Source organism: Somniosus microcephalus, chromosome 15 (assembly GCF_052327205.1).
Source record: "Somniosus microcephalus isolate GS21.2 chromosome 15, FLI_Smic_1.0, whole genome shotgun sequence".
Classification (NCBI taxonomy): Eukaryota; Metazoa; Chordata; class Chondrichthyes; order Squaliformes; family Somniosidae; genus Somniosus; species Somniosus microcephalus.
In genome coordinates this window covers 111,397,664-111,416,715 of record NC_141001.1, presented here as the reverse complement: position 1 = coordinate 111,416,715, position 19,052 = coordinate 111,397,664, and the positions used below count along the sequence as shown (strand labels likewise).

Here is a 19,052-nt window from a genome sequence, read left to right as displayed (position 1 = left end):
CCACCAAAAGGCCATTGGCGCAGAGGAAGTCAGCGCCGAGAATGGGGGTGGACACTTTTGCCGTGACAAAGTCCCAGGTGAACCGCTGCCTGCCAAAACAAAGCGCCACGCTCCGTTTCCCGAAGGTGCGGATGGAACTGCCGTTGGCGGCTTCGAGGACGGGGCCGTGGTTCCCCCCCTTGCATGTCTATGGTTGATGCGGGCAGGATGCTCACCTGGGCACCCGTGTTGCAAAGAAAACGACGTCCGGAGTCGGTATCCGTAATAAATAACAAACTGCCTGAGCGGCCGACAGCCATAGCAGCCAACGAGTGGTCTTTCGTTTGTTTCGACGCAGGAAAACTGCACGGGGGCCGGCATGTCCTGGCTTTGGGGCCGAACTGTGCGTGGTAGAAGCAGAGGCTTGGGGGCTGCCGCCGTTGGGCTGTATTGGTGGGGGCAGGGCTCCGCGTGGCCGCGCAGTACTGTTGCCCAGCGGAGAAAAATTTGTCGGCCTCCTTGGCCAGGTCGCGGAAATCGGTACTGGAAGATTTGGCTAAAGCCGACCGTACCTGACCTGGCAGCTGTTGAAGGAACAGTTCCTTGAAGAGGAAGCACGGCCTGTGTGTGCCCAGGAGGGCCAGCATGTGGTCCATCAGCTCCGAGGGCTTGAAGTTGCCAAGCCCGTGTAGAGAGAGAAGCCAGCGTGCGCGCTCGGCTTCGGTGAGTCCAAAAGTTTCTAAGAGGTGCGTTTTCAGCGTTTCGAATTTGTTGAGCTCCGGGGGGTTCTTGAGCAGACTCACGACTCTGGCTGCGGTGGAGCTGCCGAGAGCAGAGACGACGTAGTAGTACCTCGTGTCGTCAGCGGTGATGTCCCGGAGTGCAAATTGAACCTCAGCCTGGGCGAACCAAGCGGCAGCCTGTCATTCCCAAAACTCGGGTAATTTGATGGAAACGGCGTTCGTCGCCATTTCGGATGAGGTCTTTGGAATCATCCAAAAGAGCAGCGGGGTCACCAATGTTGGAGTCGCTAGAAATCCACAGGCTCTGAGACTTTTGTTGCAGCAAAGGCAAAACGCATGTTACTTTATTCACTCTCCATGAGGACTGAGGGTCTCAGCCTCGTTGCAGGGCTATAAAGTCATCACGCTACCGACGCATGATGTCATCACGCTACCGACGCTCTTAAAGGGACCCTGCCCCGATAACCCAACCACGTACGTACATATAACAACATTGGCTATACATAGTGAATTGTGTTTAGGTACATATAACAACATTGGCTATACATTGTGAATTGTGTTATTGTCCCTATGTGGTCTCTGCCAGACAGGTGTGTTTTTTTTTCTCCCACTGGATCCATATATGTAGCCAGTTCCCCGTTGCAATCTGGTGCTCATTTTGTTGCAGAGTACATTATAGCACGTGGTTCTTTAGCTGTCTCAAGATTAGTAAAAGTTCAGAATTAAGATGAAAAATGTAACTATGCAAACAGACCTTTTCTGTAGATTGAGATAAAATGCACCCCAGGTGATGTTTATTAAAAAAAAAAAATTTTTTATTCGTTTTTATGGGATGTGGGCATCGCTGGCAAAGCCAGCATTTATTGTCCATCCCTAATTGCCCTTGAGAAGGTGGTGGTGAGCCGCCGCCTTGAACCGCTGCAGTCCGTGTGGTGAAGGTACTCCCACAGTGCTGTTAGGTAGGGAGTTCCAAGATTTTGACCCAGCGACAATGAAGGATCGGCGATATACTTCTAAGTCAGGATGGTGTGTGACTTGGAGAGGAACTTGGAGGTGGTGGTGTTCCCATGCGCCTGCTGCCCTTGTCCTAGGTGGAAGAGGTCGCGTGTTTGGGAGGTGCTGCCGAAGAAGCCTTGGCGAGTTGCTGCAGTGCATCTTGTAGATGGTACACACCGCAGCCACGGTACTCCGGTGGTGGAGGGAGTGAATGTTTAAGGTGGTAGATGAGGTGCCAATCAAACGGGCTGTTTTGTCCTGGATGGCGTCGAGCTTCTTGAGTGTTGTTGGAGCTGCACTCATCCAGGCAAGTGGAGAATATTCCATCACACTCCTGACTTGTGCCTTGTAGATGGTGGAAAGGTTTTGGGGAGTCAGGAGGTGAGATACTCGCCGCACAATACCTAGCCTCTGACCTGCTCTTGTTGCCACAGTATTTATGTGGCTGGTCCAGTTAAGTTTTTGGTCAGTGGTGACCGCCAGGATGTTGATGATGGGGGATTCAGCGATGGTAATGCCGTTGAATGTCAAGGGGCGGTGGTTAGACGCTCGCTTGTTGGAGATTGTCATTGCCTGGCACTTCTGTGGCGCGAATGTTACCTGCCACTTATCAACCCAAGCCTGAATGTCGTCCAGGTCTTGTTGCATGCGGGCATGGACTGCTTCATTATCGGAGGAGTTGTGAATGTCGCTAAACACTGTGCAATCATCAGCGAACATCCCCATTTCTGACCTTATGTTGGGGGGAAGGTCATTGATGAAGCAGCTGAAGATGGTTGGGCCTAGGACACTGCCTTGAGGAACTCCTGCAGCGATGTCCTGGGGCTGTGATGATTGACCTTCAATCACCATAACCATCTTCCTTTGTGCTAGGTATGACTGCTGCCAGTGGAGAGTTTTCCCCCCGATTCCCATTGACTTCAGTTTTACTAGGGCTCCTTCATGGCACACTCGGTCAAATGCTGCCTTGATGTCAAGGGCAGTTACTCTCCGCTCCCCTCTGGAATTCAGCTCCTTTGTCCATAATTTAGGTCGGGAGCCGAGTAGTCCTGGCGGAACCCAAACTGGACATCAGTGAGCAGGCTATTGGTGAGTAAGTGCCGCTTGATAGCACTGTCGACGACACCTTCCATCACTTTGCTGATGATTGAGAGTAGACTGATGGGGCGGTAATTGGCGGGATTGGATTTGTCCTGCATTTTGTGGACAGGACATACCTGGGCAGCTTTCCACATTGTCGGATAGATGCCAGTGTTGTAGCTGCACTGGAACAGCTTGGCTAGAGGCGCGGCTAGTTCTGGAGCACAGGTCTTCAGCACGATAGCCGGGATGTTGTCAGGGCCCATAGCCTTTGCTGTATCCAGTGTGCTCAGCCGTTTCTTGATATCACGTGAAGTGAATCGAATTGGCTGAAGACTGGCTTCTGTGATGGTGGGGTCCTCAGGAGGAGGCCGAGATGGTTGCAAACACTTCAGCCTTGTCTTTTGCACTCACGTGCTGGGCTCCACCATCATTGAGGATGGGGATATTCATGGAGCCTCCTCCCCCCGTTAGTTGTTTACTGGTCCACCACCATTCACAACTGGATGTGGCAGGACTGCAGAGCTTTGATTTGATTGTGGGGTTGCTTAGCCCTGTCTGTAGCATGCTGCTTCTGCTTTTTAGCATGCATGTAGTCCTGTGTTACAGGTTCCCCAGGTTGGCAGCTCATTTTTAGATACGCCTGGTACTGCTCCTGGCATGCTCTTCTACACTTCTTATTGAACCAGGGTTGGTCCCCTGGCTTGATGGTAATGGTAGAGTGAGAGATATGCCGGACCATGAGGTTACAGATTGTGGTGGAATACATAGAAACATAGAAGATAGGAGCAGGAGTAGGCCATTCGGCCCCTCGAGCCCGCTCCGCCATTTAATGAGATCATGGCTGATCATCCAAATTCAGTACCCTGTCGCTGCTTTCTCCCCATATCCCTTGATCCCGTTAGCCTCAAGAAATATATCCAACTCCTTCTTGAATATATTTAATGAATTGGCCTCAACTGCCCTGTGTGGCAGAGAATTCCACAGGTTCACCACTCTCTGGGTTAAGAAATTCCTCCTCATCTCTGTCATAAATGGCTTACCTCTTATCCTTAGACTGTGACCCCTGGTTCTGGACTCTCCCGCCATCGGGAACATCCTTCCTGCATCTAGTCTGTCTAGTCCTGTTAGAATTTTATAAGTTTCAATGAGATCTCCTCTCATTCTTCTAAACTCCAGCGAATATAAGCCTAATCGACCCAATCTCTCCTCATACGTCATTCCTGCCATCCCAGGTATCAGCCTGGTGAATCTTCGCTGCACTCCCTCCATGGCAAGAACATCCTTCCTCAGATAAGGCGACCAAAACTGCACACAATACTCAAGGTGTGGTTTCACCAAGGCCCTGTACGACTGCAGCAAGACATCCTTGTTCCTGTATTCGAATCCTCTCACTGTGAAGGCCAACATACCATTTGCCTTCTTAACCGCCTGCTGCACCTGCATGCTTACCTTCAGCGACTGGTGCACAAGGACACCCAGGTCTCGTTGCACTTCCCCTTCTCCCAATCTATCGCCGTTCAGATAATAATCTGCCTTCCTGTTTATGCCACCAAAGTGGATAACATCGCATTTATCCACATTATACTGCATCTGCCATACATCTGCCCAATCACCCAACCTGTCCAAATCATACTGGAGTTTCTCGGCATCCTTCTCACAGCACACACGCCCACCCAGCTTTGTGTCATCTGCAAACTTGGAGATATTACATTTAGTTCCCTCGTCTAGATCATTAATATATATTGTGAATAGCTGGGGTCCTAGCACCGATCCCTGCGGTACCCCACTAGTCACTGCCTGCCACTCGGAAAAAGAGCCGTTTATTCCAACTCTTTGCTTCCTGTCTGCCAGCCAGTTCTCTATCCAAGTCAGTACCTTACCCCCAATCCCAAGTGCTTTAACTTTACACGCTAATCTCTTACGCGGGACCTTATCGAAAGCCTTCTGAAAGTCCAAATACACCACATCCACTGGTTCTCCCTTATCTATTCTACCAGTTACATCCTCAAAAAATTCCAGTAGATTAGTCAAGCACGATTTACCTTCTGTAAATCCATGTTGACTTTGTCCAATCCTGTCACTGTTTTCCAAGTTACATCTTTTATAATGAACCCTAGCATTTTCCCCCACTACCGATGACAGGCTTACCGGGCTATAATTTCCCGTTTTCTCTCTACCACCTTTTTGAATAGTGGGGTAACATTAGCTACCCTCCAATCCATGGGAACTGTTCCAGAATCTATAGAATTTTGGAAGATGATCAGTGCATCTACTATTTCTAGGGCCACTTCCTTAAGTACCCTGCGGATTTATCGGCCTTCAATCCCGTCAATTTCCTTAACACCATTTCCCTACAAATACTGATTTCATTCAGTTCCTCCCTTTCATTAGACCCTATGTTACCCGACCTCTCGAAGAGGTTATTTGTGTCCTCCCTTGTGAAGACAGAACCAAAGTATGTATTTAATTGGTCTGCCATTTCTTTGTTCCCCATTATAAATTCCCCTGATTCTGACTGCAAGGGACCTACGCTTGACTTCACCAATCTTTTTCTCTTCACATATCTGTAGAAGCTTTTACAGTCAGTTTTTATGTTCCCTGCAAGCTTACTCTCATACTCTATTTTCCCCCTCTTAATTAATCCCTTTGTCCTCCTTTGCTGAATCCTAAACTGCTCCCAGTCCTCAGGTTTGCTGCTTTTTCTGGCCAATTTATATGTCCTCTCCTTGGATCTTATGCTATCCCTAATTTCCCTTGTTAGCCACGGTTGAGTCACCTTTTTTGTTTTATTTTTATGCCAAACAGGGATGAAGAAATTCTGCAGTTCATCCATGCGATCTTTAAATGTTTGCCATTGCCTATCCACCGTCAACTCTTTAAGTAACGGTCCCCAATCCATCCTAGCCAACTCGTGCCTCATACCATCGTAGTTTCCTTTATTTAAATTCAGGACCCTAGTCTCTGAGTCAACTACTTCACTCTCCATTTTAATGAAGACAATTCTGCTGCTGCTGTTGGCCCACAGCGCCTCATGGATGCCCAGTTTTGAGCTGCTAGATCTGTTCTGAATCTATCCCTTTTAGCACGGTAGTAGTGCCACACAACAGGATGGAGGGTGTCCTGAGTGTGAAGACGGGACTTTGTCTCCACAATGACTGTGCGGTGGTCACTGCTAGCAATACTGTCATGGACAGGTGCATCTGTGACAGGTAGATTGGTGAAGACAAGGTCAAGTAGGTTTTTCCCTTGTGTTGGTTCTCCAATATTTAATTTTAAAAAGCTATTCACAGAATGTGTCTGAACATAATACCAACTACTTGCAGTGTCTGCAACAGATCATTAGGTTTGCAAAGGGGGAGTTATTTGACAGGCTTGGGTTGGGCTGTGTCTTTTTTTATCTTCAAGCTTACTTTTGGAAACCCTGGTATTTTGCCTTGTTTCTTTCTGCTTTTCCCCCAGGTCATCACCCTGGGTATCAGTGGAGCTGAAGATGAGGGTATTTGTGGAGTGAGGTGGAAATTGCGTAGGTTATGGATGAGGGTGTAGAGCAGGTGTTGGTATGGGATAACTCTTGAAGAGTTGAGACTTGTCAAAATGTGCAGAAATTATCTGGAAATTGAGGGACCAATATCAAAATTTTCCAGTGACACGAAATACTGGAACTTGGTCCCCTCTAGGTAGTAAAAGATGAAGAAATAAGTTCCAGTGGATAATCTCCGGTAGAACTCCAGCATGTCCGAATGGACCAGGAGGATCTGATGGTGATGAGGCGGCGTGGGACACTGATTGCCTGGGAGATAGTGTCGTATCCTCTTGGAGTCAGACAGGTGAGGCATGTGAAGCGAAGCTGATTCCACCATGTGCAGCTGGTATTTTTGATCCTCAAAAAGATGCAACAAGTTGTGGGTGTGGCGGGGGACTGGTGTGTAGCAAATTACAGCAGATAGTGAAAGACTGCAAGAAGGCTTAGGTTAGTACCATGGGCAGATAGGTGGCAGATGCAGTTCAGTGTAGAAAAAAGTACAGTAATGCACTTTGGAAATAAGGAAAGGAAATGCACTTTAAATGGTAATATTTTAAATAGAGTGAAGTGGCAGAGGGACCTTGGTGTGCAGATAAACAGGTCATTAAAGGTAGCAGCAAAAGTAGATTGTCACTTTTATTAAGAAAACTGAACCGAATCCTTGGTTTTGCGTCCAGAGACATAGGCCCCGATTTTCAGGCAGCTGTCTGGCGGCTTTTCATGCGGCCGTGGTCCGAAAATCGCGGAAAAATCGGGTCGGGACCCCCCCCGCCTGATTCCCCGCCCCGTCCGACTTTCGGACTGCCGTTTACACGCGCCCCGCTTCAGTCCCGCCCGCCGCTGGCGGGACTGCTCGTCGGAGCACTAATCACCAATGATCACCTTGTTAAGGACGATTTTCCCGTGCCGTTGCGACTTTGGGGCTTTCCCCACCTGAAACCCGCCTGCGGGGAACCCCGCCGATGAGAGCTGGCGTGAAAACAGCTGGCTTGCTTGCTTGCAGCAGCAGGTCGCTGAGGGCTGAAGAGATTTAAAGAGGCAGCATTTGCAGGCTGCAGGACCTTGTTGATCAAGGCTTGGGGGAACTATTTGAAGCCTTGGGAGCAGCTGCAGAAAGTTGGAGCCTCACACTTCTTCAGTGTGAGCTCCTGAGAAGCCCCTCTCACCACCCTAACTCAGGACCTCCTCAACCGAGGCATCTGCCAGAAGCATGGGAGGCCTTTGGCACCTTCCCTTCCTGGCATTAGAGGATCTCCAACAGCAGAGGTGGCAGCAGCAGAACCAGGAACAGCAGGATGAGCACCAGGAGCACCAGGCTGCTGCTCACTCACCTGAAGCTGCACAGGCCAGAAGGGGCCAGCGCTTGGAAGTGGCTTGAGAGCACCTTGCTGCGCTTTAGGGGGCCATGGGGACCCGTTTCTGCACTGGCAGTTCTACTCAGAAGGACTTCCATGAAGATCTGGTTTCTCTGTTCAACAGATGGCCAACGCTCCTCAAGAGATGTCATTCTCTTATGAGCACTCACCATGTTTTCCGTATGCTGGCGAGTTATCTCCTCCATGGAGGTTGCCAACCTTTCCATGGTGCTGCGTTCATGCACCAGTGACTCCACAAAGGCTCTGCTCATGGTCGCTATGGACTCCTCCATTTGCTCCACACTCGCAGCGACCCTGGAGACAAAACCTGCCAGAGACTCCTGCATCTGTGCATGGAGATCCATCACCTCTTCTCTTGCCGATGGACCCAGAGGTAGAGGGTCGACATGCAGCGCAGCTGAGCTGAGCTGGCAGAGCCCTGCGCCCTCTGATGAGGACTCTCCACTGCTGTCCCTGTCTCCAGAATCTGCTGAGGCTCACTTGTGAGCTGTGAAACACCAGGTGACAACACTACTCTATGTCCCGAAGGTCCCCCCGAGGTGTGAGTGTCTGCGCTGGTGCTGGGTGCGCTTACTTCTGCTGACGCTGCGCCCTCAGAGGTTGGAGCTTCCTCTGAGGAGTCTGGCTGCACAGCCTCTTCCTCCTCCACAGTGCGGACGGGGGCTCTGGATGGTACTGTGGGGGAGTAAAGGAAGGAGTTACAGATGTATTGCCAAGGTTCCTCTGGTGACTCCCAGCGAGTTGGCATCTGCTGACACCTGCATCCATGCAGCATTGGTCTCAGTGGGAGGCCTCTTCCTCCCTGACCTAGGGAAGAGGACCTCCCTGTGGGCCCTAACCCCATCCAATAATGCCTGCAGTGAAGCCTCGTCGAATTTGAAGGCAGCTCGGGGTCTGGCACTGTCCACAGCTGCTGCAGGCTCCTCTGACATCCTGTATGGTTCATTTGGAAGCCTTCAGAGGATGCATTGCTTGCCATGGACCTTGAAAGCACCACGAATGATGACATCATACTGTGGGGATTTCTGACTCGAATTAGACAATTAGCAAGGCTTCCCACATGCTGGGAATTAATTGGCCAATTGAGGGAAAATTGCGTGGGGCTGGCTGACACTTTTTTACGTGTGTCAGAAACCCCACATTCGGGGAAATCCACCCATTCCCCACACAAGCCGAAAATCGGGGCCATAGAATACAAAAGCAAGCCGTTAATGTTGAACTTGTACAAGACCTTGCATCTTGTGTATTGTTTTGGACGCCCCATTAGATGAAGGAAATAAAAAGCTGCCGTATAGATTAACCTAGGATATAGCCAAGGATGAAAGGTTACAGTTAAGAGGGCTTTTTCACTTCAACTAAGGTTAAGGCATTGCTTGAAAGAGGTCTTAAAATTATAAAAGGCTGGCAAGGCGATAGCAGGCTATAAATTTAAAATAACCACAGAGAGTTAAGAGATGTTAGGGGAAAAAATTCCTGGGTGGTTAGAATGTGTAATTCTCTGCCATGACCCATTGCTGGAGTAGAGTCTACATGTGCTTTTAAAGGTGAATGAAATAGTTGCTTGAAAAAGACCTATGGGTACGAGCAAGAGCAGATATAGACAAGGTAGCTCATGTGACAAAAGCCAAAAACCAAGGCTTGATGGGCCATTTCTGTCCTGTAACATTCTACGCTTGTGATTCGATATTGACCAACCAAGGTTGCCTCATGAATTGGGAGGATAGTAAAGCGCAAGATCAGCAGTGAGTACTTTTGGTATGCTGTTGCTGAACCAGTGAATGCGGCGGTGCTTATTACAGAGACTTGACGTAGCTGTGGGGCTCGTGGAGAGGTGTTGTGATGAAATGGTTTGGATTGTTAAAAATACCATTTACATTGTGGCACCCCAAAATATAGCCAGATTGAAGGACCGGAATGCTGTGATGGGTGTCTGAAGGTCAGCAGATGTAAGTCATGTAGCTGAATGTGGCATTGGTTCAGAGGAGATCAGTTTTATGTGGATCAGGTCCTAGGAAACGGATGGCTGCAGTTTAGATCTAAAGTTATAGTAATGTAAATCTAGATACTGTAAGGTTTAAGGAGTTCAATTATGAGGACAGATTGCATAAACTTGGTTTGTATTCCCTTGAGTTTGGAAGGTTGAGGGGAGATGTAATTGAGGTCGTTAAAATGATAAAGGGATTTGATAGGGTAGAAAACAAAGAATCTACTTCCTCTGCAGAACAATGGGGCATAATCTTAAAATTAGAGCTAGATCATTTAGGAGCAAAATCAGGAAGCACTTATTCACAGTGGAAACCCCTGTTCTGCCATTCGTGAAATCCCTGCTCCGCCATTCAATTGGGGCATTGCTGATCTGCGCCTCAACTCCATTTGTCCACCGTTGCTCCATATGATACGTTTACTTAACAAAAATGTATCAATCCCAGTTTTGAAGGAGGAAATGAAATGGGTTGGAAATGCTTTTATTACAAGCGTGCAATAAGGGCACAGCAGTCATCACGGGTGACTTTAATCTGCATATAGATTGGGCCAACCAAATTAGTAACAATACTGTGGAGGAGGAATTCCTGGAGTGTTTACGGGATGGTTTCCTGGACCAATATGTCGAGGAACCAACCAGAGATCAGGCCATCTTAGACTGGGTATTATGTAACGAGAAAGGATTAATTAGCAATCTTGTTGTACGAGGCCCCTTGGGTCGGAGCGATCATAATATGATAGAATTCTTCATTAAGATGGAGAATGAAGTAGTTGACTCAGAGACAAGGGTCCTCAATTTAAATAAAGGAAACTACGATGGTCTAAGGAGCGAGTTGGGTAGGATTGATTGGGGAATGGCACTCAAAGGGTTGACGGTGGATAGGCAATGGCAAACATTCAAAGACCGAATGGATGAGCTACAGAATTTGTTCATCCCAGTTTGGCATAAAAATAAAACAAAAAAGGTGACTCAACCGTGGCTAACAAGGGAAATTAGGGATAGCATAAGATCCAAGGAGAGGACATTTAAATTGGCTAGAAAAAGCAACAATCCTGAGGATTGGGAGCAGTTTAGGATTCAACAAAGGAGGGCAAAGGGATTAATTAAGAGGGGGAAAATAGAATATGAGAGTAAGCTTGCAGGGAACATAAAAACTGACTGTAAAAGCTTTTATAGATATGTGAAGAGAAAAAGATTAGTGAAGTCAAGCGTAGGTCCCTTAGTCAGAATCAGGGGAATTTATAATGGGAAACAAGGAAATGGCAGACCAACTAAATACAAACTTTGGTTCTGTCTTCACAAAGGAGGACACAAATAACCTCCCAGAGATGCCAGGGAACATAGGGTCTGATGAAAGGGAGGAACTGAAAGAAATCAGTATTTGTAGGGAAATGGTGTTAGGAAAATTGATGGGACTGAAGGCCGATAAATCCCCAGGGCCTGATGGTCTACATCCCAGGGTACTTAAGGAAGTGGCCCTAGAGATAGTAGATGCATTGCTGGTCATCTTCCAGAACTCGATAGACTCTGGAACGGTACCCATGGATTGGAGGGTAGCTAATGTTACCCCACTATTCAAAAAAGGTGGTAGAGAAAAAGCGGGGAATTATAGACCGGTAAGCCTGACATCGGTAGTGGGGAAAATGCTAGAGTCTATTATAAAAGATGTAATAGCAGAGCACTTGGAAAGCAGTGACAGGATCGGACAAAGTCAACATGGATTTACAAAAGGTAAATCATGCTTGACTAATCTACTGGAATTTTTTGAGGATGTAACTGGTAAAATAGATAAAGGAGAACCAGTGGATGTGGTGTATTTGGACTTTCAGAAGGCTTTCGATAAGGTCCCGCATAAGAGATTAGCGTGCAAAATTAAGGCACATGGGATTGGGGGCAAGGTATTGACTTGGGTAGAGAACTGGTTGGCGGACAGAAAGCAAAGAGTTGGAATAAACGGGTCATTTTCCGAGTGGCAGGCAGTGACTAGTGGGGTACCGCAAGGATCGGTCCGAGGACCCCAGCTGTTCACAATATATATTAATGATCTGGACGAGGGCATTAGATGTAATATCTCCAAATTTGCAGACGACACAAAGCTGGGTGGGAGGGTAAGCTATGAGGAGGATGTCGTGAAACTCCAGTACGATTTGGACAGGTTGGGTGATTGGGCAGAAACATGGCAAATGCACTATAATGTGGATAAATGTGAGGTTATCCACTTTGGTGGCAAAAACAGGAAGGCAGATTATTATTTGAATGGCAATAGATTGGGAGAAGGGGAAGTGCAAAGAGACCTGGGTGTTATTGTGTACCAGTCGCTGAAGGTAAGCATGCAGGTGCAGCAAGCGGTTAAGAAGGCAAATGGTATGTTGGCCTTCGTAGCAAGAGGGTTCGAGTACAGGAACAAGGATGTCTTGCTACAGTTGTACAGGGCCTTGGTGAGACCACACCTTGAGTATTGTGTGCAGTTTTGGTCACCTTACCTGAGGAAGGACGTTCTTGCCATGGAGGGAGTGCAGCGAAGATTCACCAGGCTGATACCTGGGATGGCAGGAATGACGTATGAGGAGAGATTGTGTCGATTGGGCTTATACTCGCTGGAGTTTAGAAGATTGAGAGGGGATCTCATCGAAACCTATAAAATTCTGTCCGGTCTGGACAGACTAGATGCAGGAAGGATGTTTCGGATGGCCGGGGAGTCCAGAACCAGGGGTCATAGTCTAAGGATAAGGGGTAAGCCATTTAGGACTGAAATGAGGAGGAATTTCTTCACCCAGAGAATGGTGAACCTGTGGAATTCTCTGCCACAGAGGGCGGTGGAGGCCAGTTCATTAAATATATTCAAGAAAGAGTTGGATATATTTCTTGAGGCTAAAGGGATCAAGGGATATGGGGAGAAGGCAGGGACAGGGTACTGAATTTGGATGATCAGCCATGATCTCATTGAATGGTGGAGCAGGCTCGACGGGCCGAATGGCCTACTCCTGCTCCTATCTTCTATGGTTCTATGTTAAATGGTGAGATATTACTATTGTAGTGATCGCCATTTCTTTGCTATATTCGCGCACCAGTATATCATTCTTTGTTGCCTAAACATACGTGTCACTTTAACCTGTATTTGTATAATAATAGCTGTATTAGTACCATGGGCAGATGGGTGGCAGATGCAGTTCAATAATATCTCTACCATGTACTGGGTAATAGTCATCACTGACTGTTTTAAACTTAATTTATTGAACACAGTTTATCAAAAAACATCAGGAGCAAAGTGACCAGGGACATTGTCCTGTTTGAGCTGGAGTGCAAAAGTGATTATGCTCCAGCGTTAGCTCCCTTATCAAGCAGGAGCCAGTAATAATCTTCTTCTTTCGTATGGTAGTAGGAAAGCAAATCAAATATCAATATCTAAATTAAATATCCAGGCCAGAGCTTCCGGTGTAACAGCCTGTATATCTTGTAGCCTGCCTGCGAATTTCCTCTGAGGGCAGTGCTCAATGATGTGCTCCAGGGTCTGATTAGGAGCTTCACAGTCACATGATGGGGATGCTTTAATCTTCCATCTATGGAGAAGGTGTCAGCATCTACCATGTCCAGTTCTGAGGGGGTTGATGGTTGTCTACTGTTTGGGAGGAAAGTTTGATCCTTCAGGTTGTACTGTGGGGTTCTCTATAAGGAATCCATTCCGTATGTTGCAGTTCTTCCAAGCATTTCGCCATCGGTCATCAAAGCTGAGGGGAGATTGCTGAAGGGCTTCGGCGACGGTCCAAAATGGCCTTCTAGATTTGAGGCAGGTTGGTGGTAGGTTGTTCAAGTCGGCCTGGATCGGTGTGTCTTCGCTGGTGTAGCGGTTGTATTCTCTGGACATTGCATGTTTGCAGCGTAGGTGTGGTGGTGCGATGTTTGAAAACACGGGCAGTCAAGGTGTTGGTGTCGATAAAAGCGTACTGGTGATAATTCTCACAGTAGAGTTCAGCTGGACATCAACTGATTTGACATGCGGACTTGATAGCCATGCCGGAGAGCAGTACTCCGCTGTAGAGTACACCAGGGCGAGTGCTGCCGTACGGAGGGTTTGAGCATCTGCTCCCCCTGTGGATCTTGCGAGTTTCTGGATTAAGTTGACCCTACTCTTTAGTTTCTTCCCAAGGATCTGAAGATGCTGTCTAAACAACAGGGTGCGATCAAGCATGACTCCTAAATAGAAGGGTTTTTTGGCATGGTTTATCTCTGCGTTGCAAAAGGAGACTTTCAAAGCTTGGTTTGCTTGATGGGTGTTGAGGTGGAATGTCGAGGTAATGGTCTCTTGCGGGATTGGCCGAAGTCGCCATCGGCGGAAGTAGGCCTCCACCCTCTAACTCACTGGTCAGGGTCTCCTCGGTGACGGACAGATTCATGTTTTGCGTGGCCAAGGCAATGTCATCAGTATTAGCGAACTTGTGGGACTCTGTTTTGGGCAGGTCACTGGTGTAAACGTTGAATAACATGGGTGCCAGGACAGAACCCTGTGGGAGTTCAATGTCCTATACCTGCTCTTCTGGGTGCCAGTGTACACACGGAACCGTCGGTTGCTAAGCATGGAGTTGAGAAGATGGGTCGTTGTTCTGCAGGGTAAAATGGTGGAGAGCTTGAAAAGCAGTCCATGCTTCCATACTGTGTCATAAGCCGCTGACCGGTCCACGAATGCTACAGCGGGCTGGAGCTGGAGCTGGAAGCCTGCTTCGATGTGCGTTGTTAAAGCTACCACTTGGTCAGCAGTTAATGCCGCTCCGGAAGCCCACTTGCTCCTTAGGGTTGGTTGGCTCAATGATGGGGGTTAGTCTGTGGTGTAGTAGCCTCTCCAGCACTTTATAACAAGTGCAAAGTAAGGAGATCGGACGATAGTTGGAGGCTCCGCAAGCATTCTTCCCCTGCTTCAGGAGGGCAGTTATTTTAGTCTCCCTCCAAATAGATGGAATTTTACTGGTTGCCAGTACCTCGGAGAAGAAGGAGGTCAACTGTCGCTTCGCTTTGGATCCCAGTGCTTTTAAGAATTCTGGGTAAACACCATCTGGACCAGCAGCTTTTCCAGATTTGGTTGTCGACAGGGCTGCATTTAGTTCGTCCAAGGTGAATGGATTAGACATAGTTGACTATCTTGGTGCCGCCCTCTTGGAGCCAGTAATGAAAGCTTGAAGGACTTGTAGCTCTGGACAGGCAGTGTACATTGAACTGAAAAATGCTGTACAGTGTTGCAGGTGTGTGTGTTTATAATTTCCAATGCCATCAAAAGGAAGGTTCAGAAGCTAGTATCTGGAATCTAAATGGACCTCAACATACATAAAGTTCTCTGAATACAAGCACAAATGATATGGGATTGGACAGACCAAAATTATAATCCTCTCTCGAAGTTGACGGCTCTTGCTGTGGTACGGGTTCCACAGGTGTTGGCAGCTCTCCATGTTACAATAGAGGAAAATCTAAAACTATAATTGTAAAATTTAACCCTCAAGTGTCCGCTTGCTCAGTGATATCACTCACCTCTGAGCCAGAGGGCCATGAATTCAATCCCCACACCACAGCTTTGAGTATATAATCTAGGCTGACAATTAAGTGCAGTACTAAGGGAGCGTTGAATTGTCAGAGGTGCTGTCATTTTGGATGAGACATTAAACAGAGGCCCCGTCGACCTGTTGTTGGACATAAAATACCCCGTGGCACTATTCGAAGAAGCGCAAGGGTGTTCTCCTGACCAATACTTATCCCTCTCCCAACACAAAAAAGGCAAATTAACTGGTCATGAGCTCATTGCTATTTGTGGGACCTTGCTGTGTGCAAATCGGCTGCTGTATTTGCCTACATTAAGTGACGATAGTTCAAAAGCAATTAATTGTTAATAAAGCGCTTTGGGATGTCCCACCGGTCAGGGGTGGGGATAGTGTTGGTGGGGGGGGGGGGGGTGGAATTGGCGTTAAAATTGACCCTTTTATGTTTGTTTCAGAGTGACACTTGAGTTGAACTACCAATCTTAATTAATAACAACAGAAAATGCTGGAAAAACTCAGCAGGCCAGGCAACATCCGTGGAGAGAAATTAGAATCAACGTTTCGGGTCAAAACCCTTTATCAAGTGTCTTGACCCGAAACGTTGACTTTAATTTCTCTCCACGGATGTTGCCTGGCCTGCTGAGTTTTTCCAGCATTTTCTGTTGATATTTCGGATTTCCAGCATCTGCAGTATTTTGCTATCGTACCAATCTTACGTGGTCAGCTGAGAAAATAGTGAACTTAATTTTGAAGCCTGAGTGGTAATTTGCCTTTTCTAGATCCCACTGTCTTTTTTTTAATTCATTCACTGGATGTGGACGTTGCCGGCAAGGCCAGCATTTATGTCCATCCCTAATTGCCCTCGAGAAGTTGGTGGTGAGCCATCTTCTTGAATACAACAGAGTGGCTTGCTAGGCCATTTCAAAGGGCAGTTAAGAGTCAACTACATTGCTGTGGGTCTGGAGTCACATATAGGCCAGACCAGGTAAGGATGGCAGATTTCCTTATCCAAAGGACATCAGTGAACCAGATGGGTTTTAATGACAATCCGGTAGATTCATGGTCACCATTACTGACATTAGCTTTTTTTATTCCAGATTTATTTAATTGAATTTAAATTCACCAGCAGTCATGGTGGGATTTGAACTTGTATCTCTGGATCATTAATCCAGGCCTCTGGATTACTGGTCCAGTAACATAACCGCTATGTTACTGTACCTTCCCATTCCCCTTCCTCTTCCCCTTCCCCCAACCCTCCTGGCTGCCATAATCTGGTGCTCCTTCCTCCTGACGATGCACCGAAAGACAGATTTGGGGAACACAATTTGGGGACGGTGTTTTCTCAGCGTTCATTGCGCTCCGAGGTTGGTCGGCTTTCACTGTTGGTAAAACCGATACATTCGGTAGAGCGTTGCCTAGTTTGCGCCTAAAGAATAACTAAAAGAATATGGCCAGCCTATGAATATGATGGGTAGCACATTATTCTAAAATTCTATTGTTAACTTGGCTTAACTGGTCCTTTCCTTACGTCGAGACAAATCGTTAGAGCTTGCTACTGACAGAGGCAGGGTCTACATGAGCATTGTAAAGTAGAATAGTGCTCTGGAGGCACTGATTGAGTACTTGGATACTTAAAATGGTTTTCTGCACAAAAAAGGATCATGTCATTGACCACAAAGCCCCTGTGAGTGTGCACTACACCGTTAATGAGAATGCCATGGTTCACAGAGCAAATCCCGTCACTACAGGGTTAACTGATACCATTATAGAATTTTATGTTTTCTTTTTTTAATGTAACGTGAAAACCAAACCAAGTGCTAATTAGGACTGGCAGATGAAACTCCCATTGCTCATCTGAGGTTTTTTAAACTTGGTCAAAATGTGATTAAAGCATTTCATTATTGTAATGTGTGGGGGCTGTGATAAGACAGTTAGCGTCCCTGACAGCTGAGATAGTAAAATTGCATAGAAAAAGGAATGTAATCATATAGAAAGAACTCAAAGGGGTTTGTTGAGTTCAAAGGTAACACTGTTTTTAAAAAATCTTGACACTTGCGCTTTGTATTGTGAAACTCAGTCTGCACTTTTTTACGAATCAATATAATCCCGCTTACATGAAGTTTGTGTATTTAGTCTCGCGTACAGTGCTCAATACCTTTCAGTAAATTGAATCCTTACCTTGATCACAAAAGAAGTGTTTAGTGGATTACAGAAGCTTAAACGTTTACTAGCAGATGTGCTCTTGTTTTAATTAAATGCTACATAGGTACTTCCACAATAAAAGCAGACAAAGAACCATGAGTTAAATGTCAGATGAGAGGTGCTCGCAGACAGCAACCTGTTTGTGGCAAACCTTTTTTATTATTACATTTGAAAGCACTGAAATGCTCTTCAGAGAAGAGAAAGTCAAGCACCATTTACGTTGTCTAATACTACATTTTAAAGCATTATAAAGTACAGCTGGTAATTAATTTTGTGGGATGTAGATAAGGAGACCACACTCTGTTTTAATTAGTGGTGTTCTTTCAAATGTAATACAGTATGTACAGGGTTTTATCACGGCGGTGGAAAGGTAGATTCTTCATATGGTTTAACCCTGCTAATGTCAGGCCCCATCAGCAGCTATAAGATGTGACACTAATAGGGTGAAAGACAAAATAGGCTGGACTTCTTATTTATTGCTATGATGATGAAATTAATTGTAAACCGACAGTTAAAGCATCTCCCAGTGTTGGATTTTCACCCCGATATAGCAGAAGTAGGATTTCTTTATAACCACCTATTGCATTTATAATTATTTTTCTGCATTATCTGTTAGATATTGTATTCCTGCATTGGGTATAAATACTGTCTGAGTGCAATGGTTGCTAGCAGTAACTAGTTGGAGTTGCATTTACCCATATTTACTGAGTGTTTATAGTGTGTATTTTTTAATACTGTAAATTTTTGAATAGCCGCACGTTTGACTTGTGTATCGTGTTTCTTTTTACTCTTTCGCACATCCCCTGCCCCCCCCCTTTTTTGTTTCTCATTCTTCCTGTTCACAACATCTCTTTGGTAAATTGTCCATAATGCCAACAGCGCCAACAGCAAATTATCCAGAAAATGCTGTCGGAGCAGGTTGTGACATCGATGTCTGTGACTCCTGCGGTTTAATTAACCTGGCTGCAGTCTCTGGAGCCCAACAGTCTTGACTCGTATTCTCGACTACCTCACTTTCTGTTGCCCTCCCCAAAACAAAATCTGAGCTATAGTATTGATTATTTTTTTCACTGTCAACTTTCCCCCCCCCCCCCCCCCCCTTCCCCTTTCTGATTGGCAGTATCATCCGGACAAACAGAGTGCAGATGTGCCAGCGGGAGAACTTGAGGAGCGCGTACAGAGGTTCATCGAAGTTGATCAGGCGTGGAAAATACTAGGGAATGAAGAGACAAAGAGAGAGTATGACCTGCAGCGTCGTGGTAGGTTCTGCCGAGGAGCTTTGTGAAGGCAGCAGCTTTCTAAGTCATCAATTCAGTATCACTTAAATTAAAATGGCTTCTCAAGAGTAGATAAAATCAATAAATTATTTATGTGTAATTATGATGAGAGCAACCTTCTTGCTGCATACTTCTACTAAACCTGCTACATGCGCTTGTTTTTATCCATGTGTCGCTCTTTCTCTTCGCTAGCTCCAAATTCAGTATGCAATCTAATTTGCAATTGCATAAATCCTTGGTACATTTTTGTGTAATCTTGCAAATGAAATGGAATTCAACATAATCTATGCATAATGGTTTTGAGTAATACTGTTGCATTGAGAATCTTCGATAAAGTACAAAATCTTTTTTTTTTATTATTCAGGGT

General features: G+C 46.3%; 1 protein-coding gene across 5 annotated transcripts in view; it reads left to right on the top strand.

Annotated features, from left to right (window-relative positions):
* The window catches only part of dnajc24 (DnaJ (Hsp40) homolog, subfamily C, member 24), a 127,402-nt gene that overhangs the window by 55,949 nt on the left and 52,401 nt on the right, over nucleotides 1-19,052 (top strand). For 4 of the 5 annotated variants that reach the window (XM_086008296.1, XM_086008292.1, XM_086008295.1 and 1 more), the window contains exon 4: nucleotides 18,529-18,667. In XM_086008296.1, coding sequence (XP_085864422.1) covers nucleotides 18,529-18,667 — 139 coding nt within the window. The remainder of the gene's footprint in view (nucleotides 1-18,528; nucleotides 18,668-19,052) is intronic. The other variant, XM_086008297.1, reaches the window with a different exon arrangement.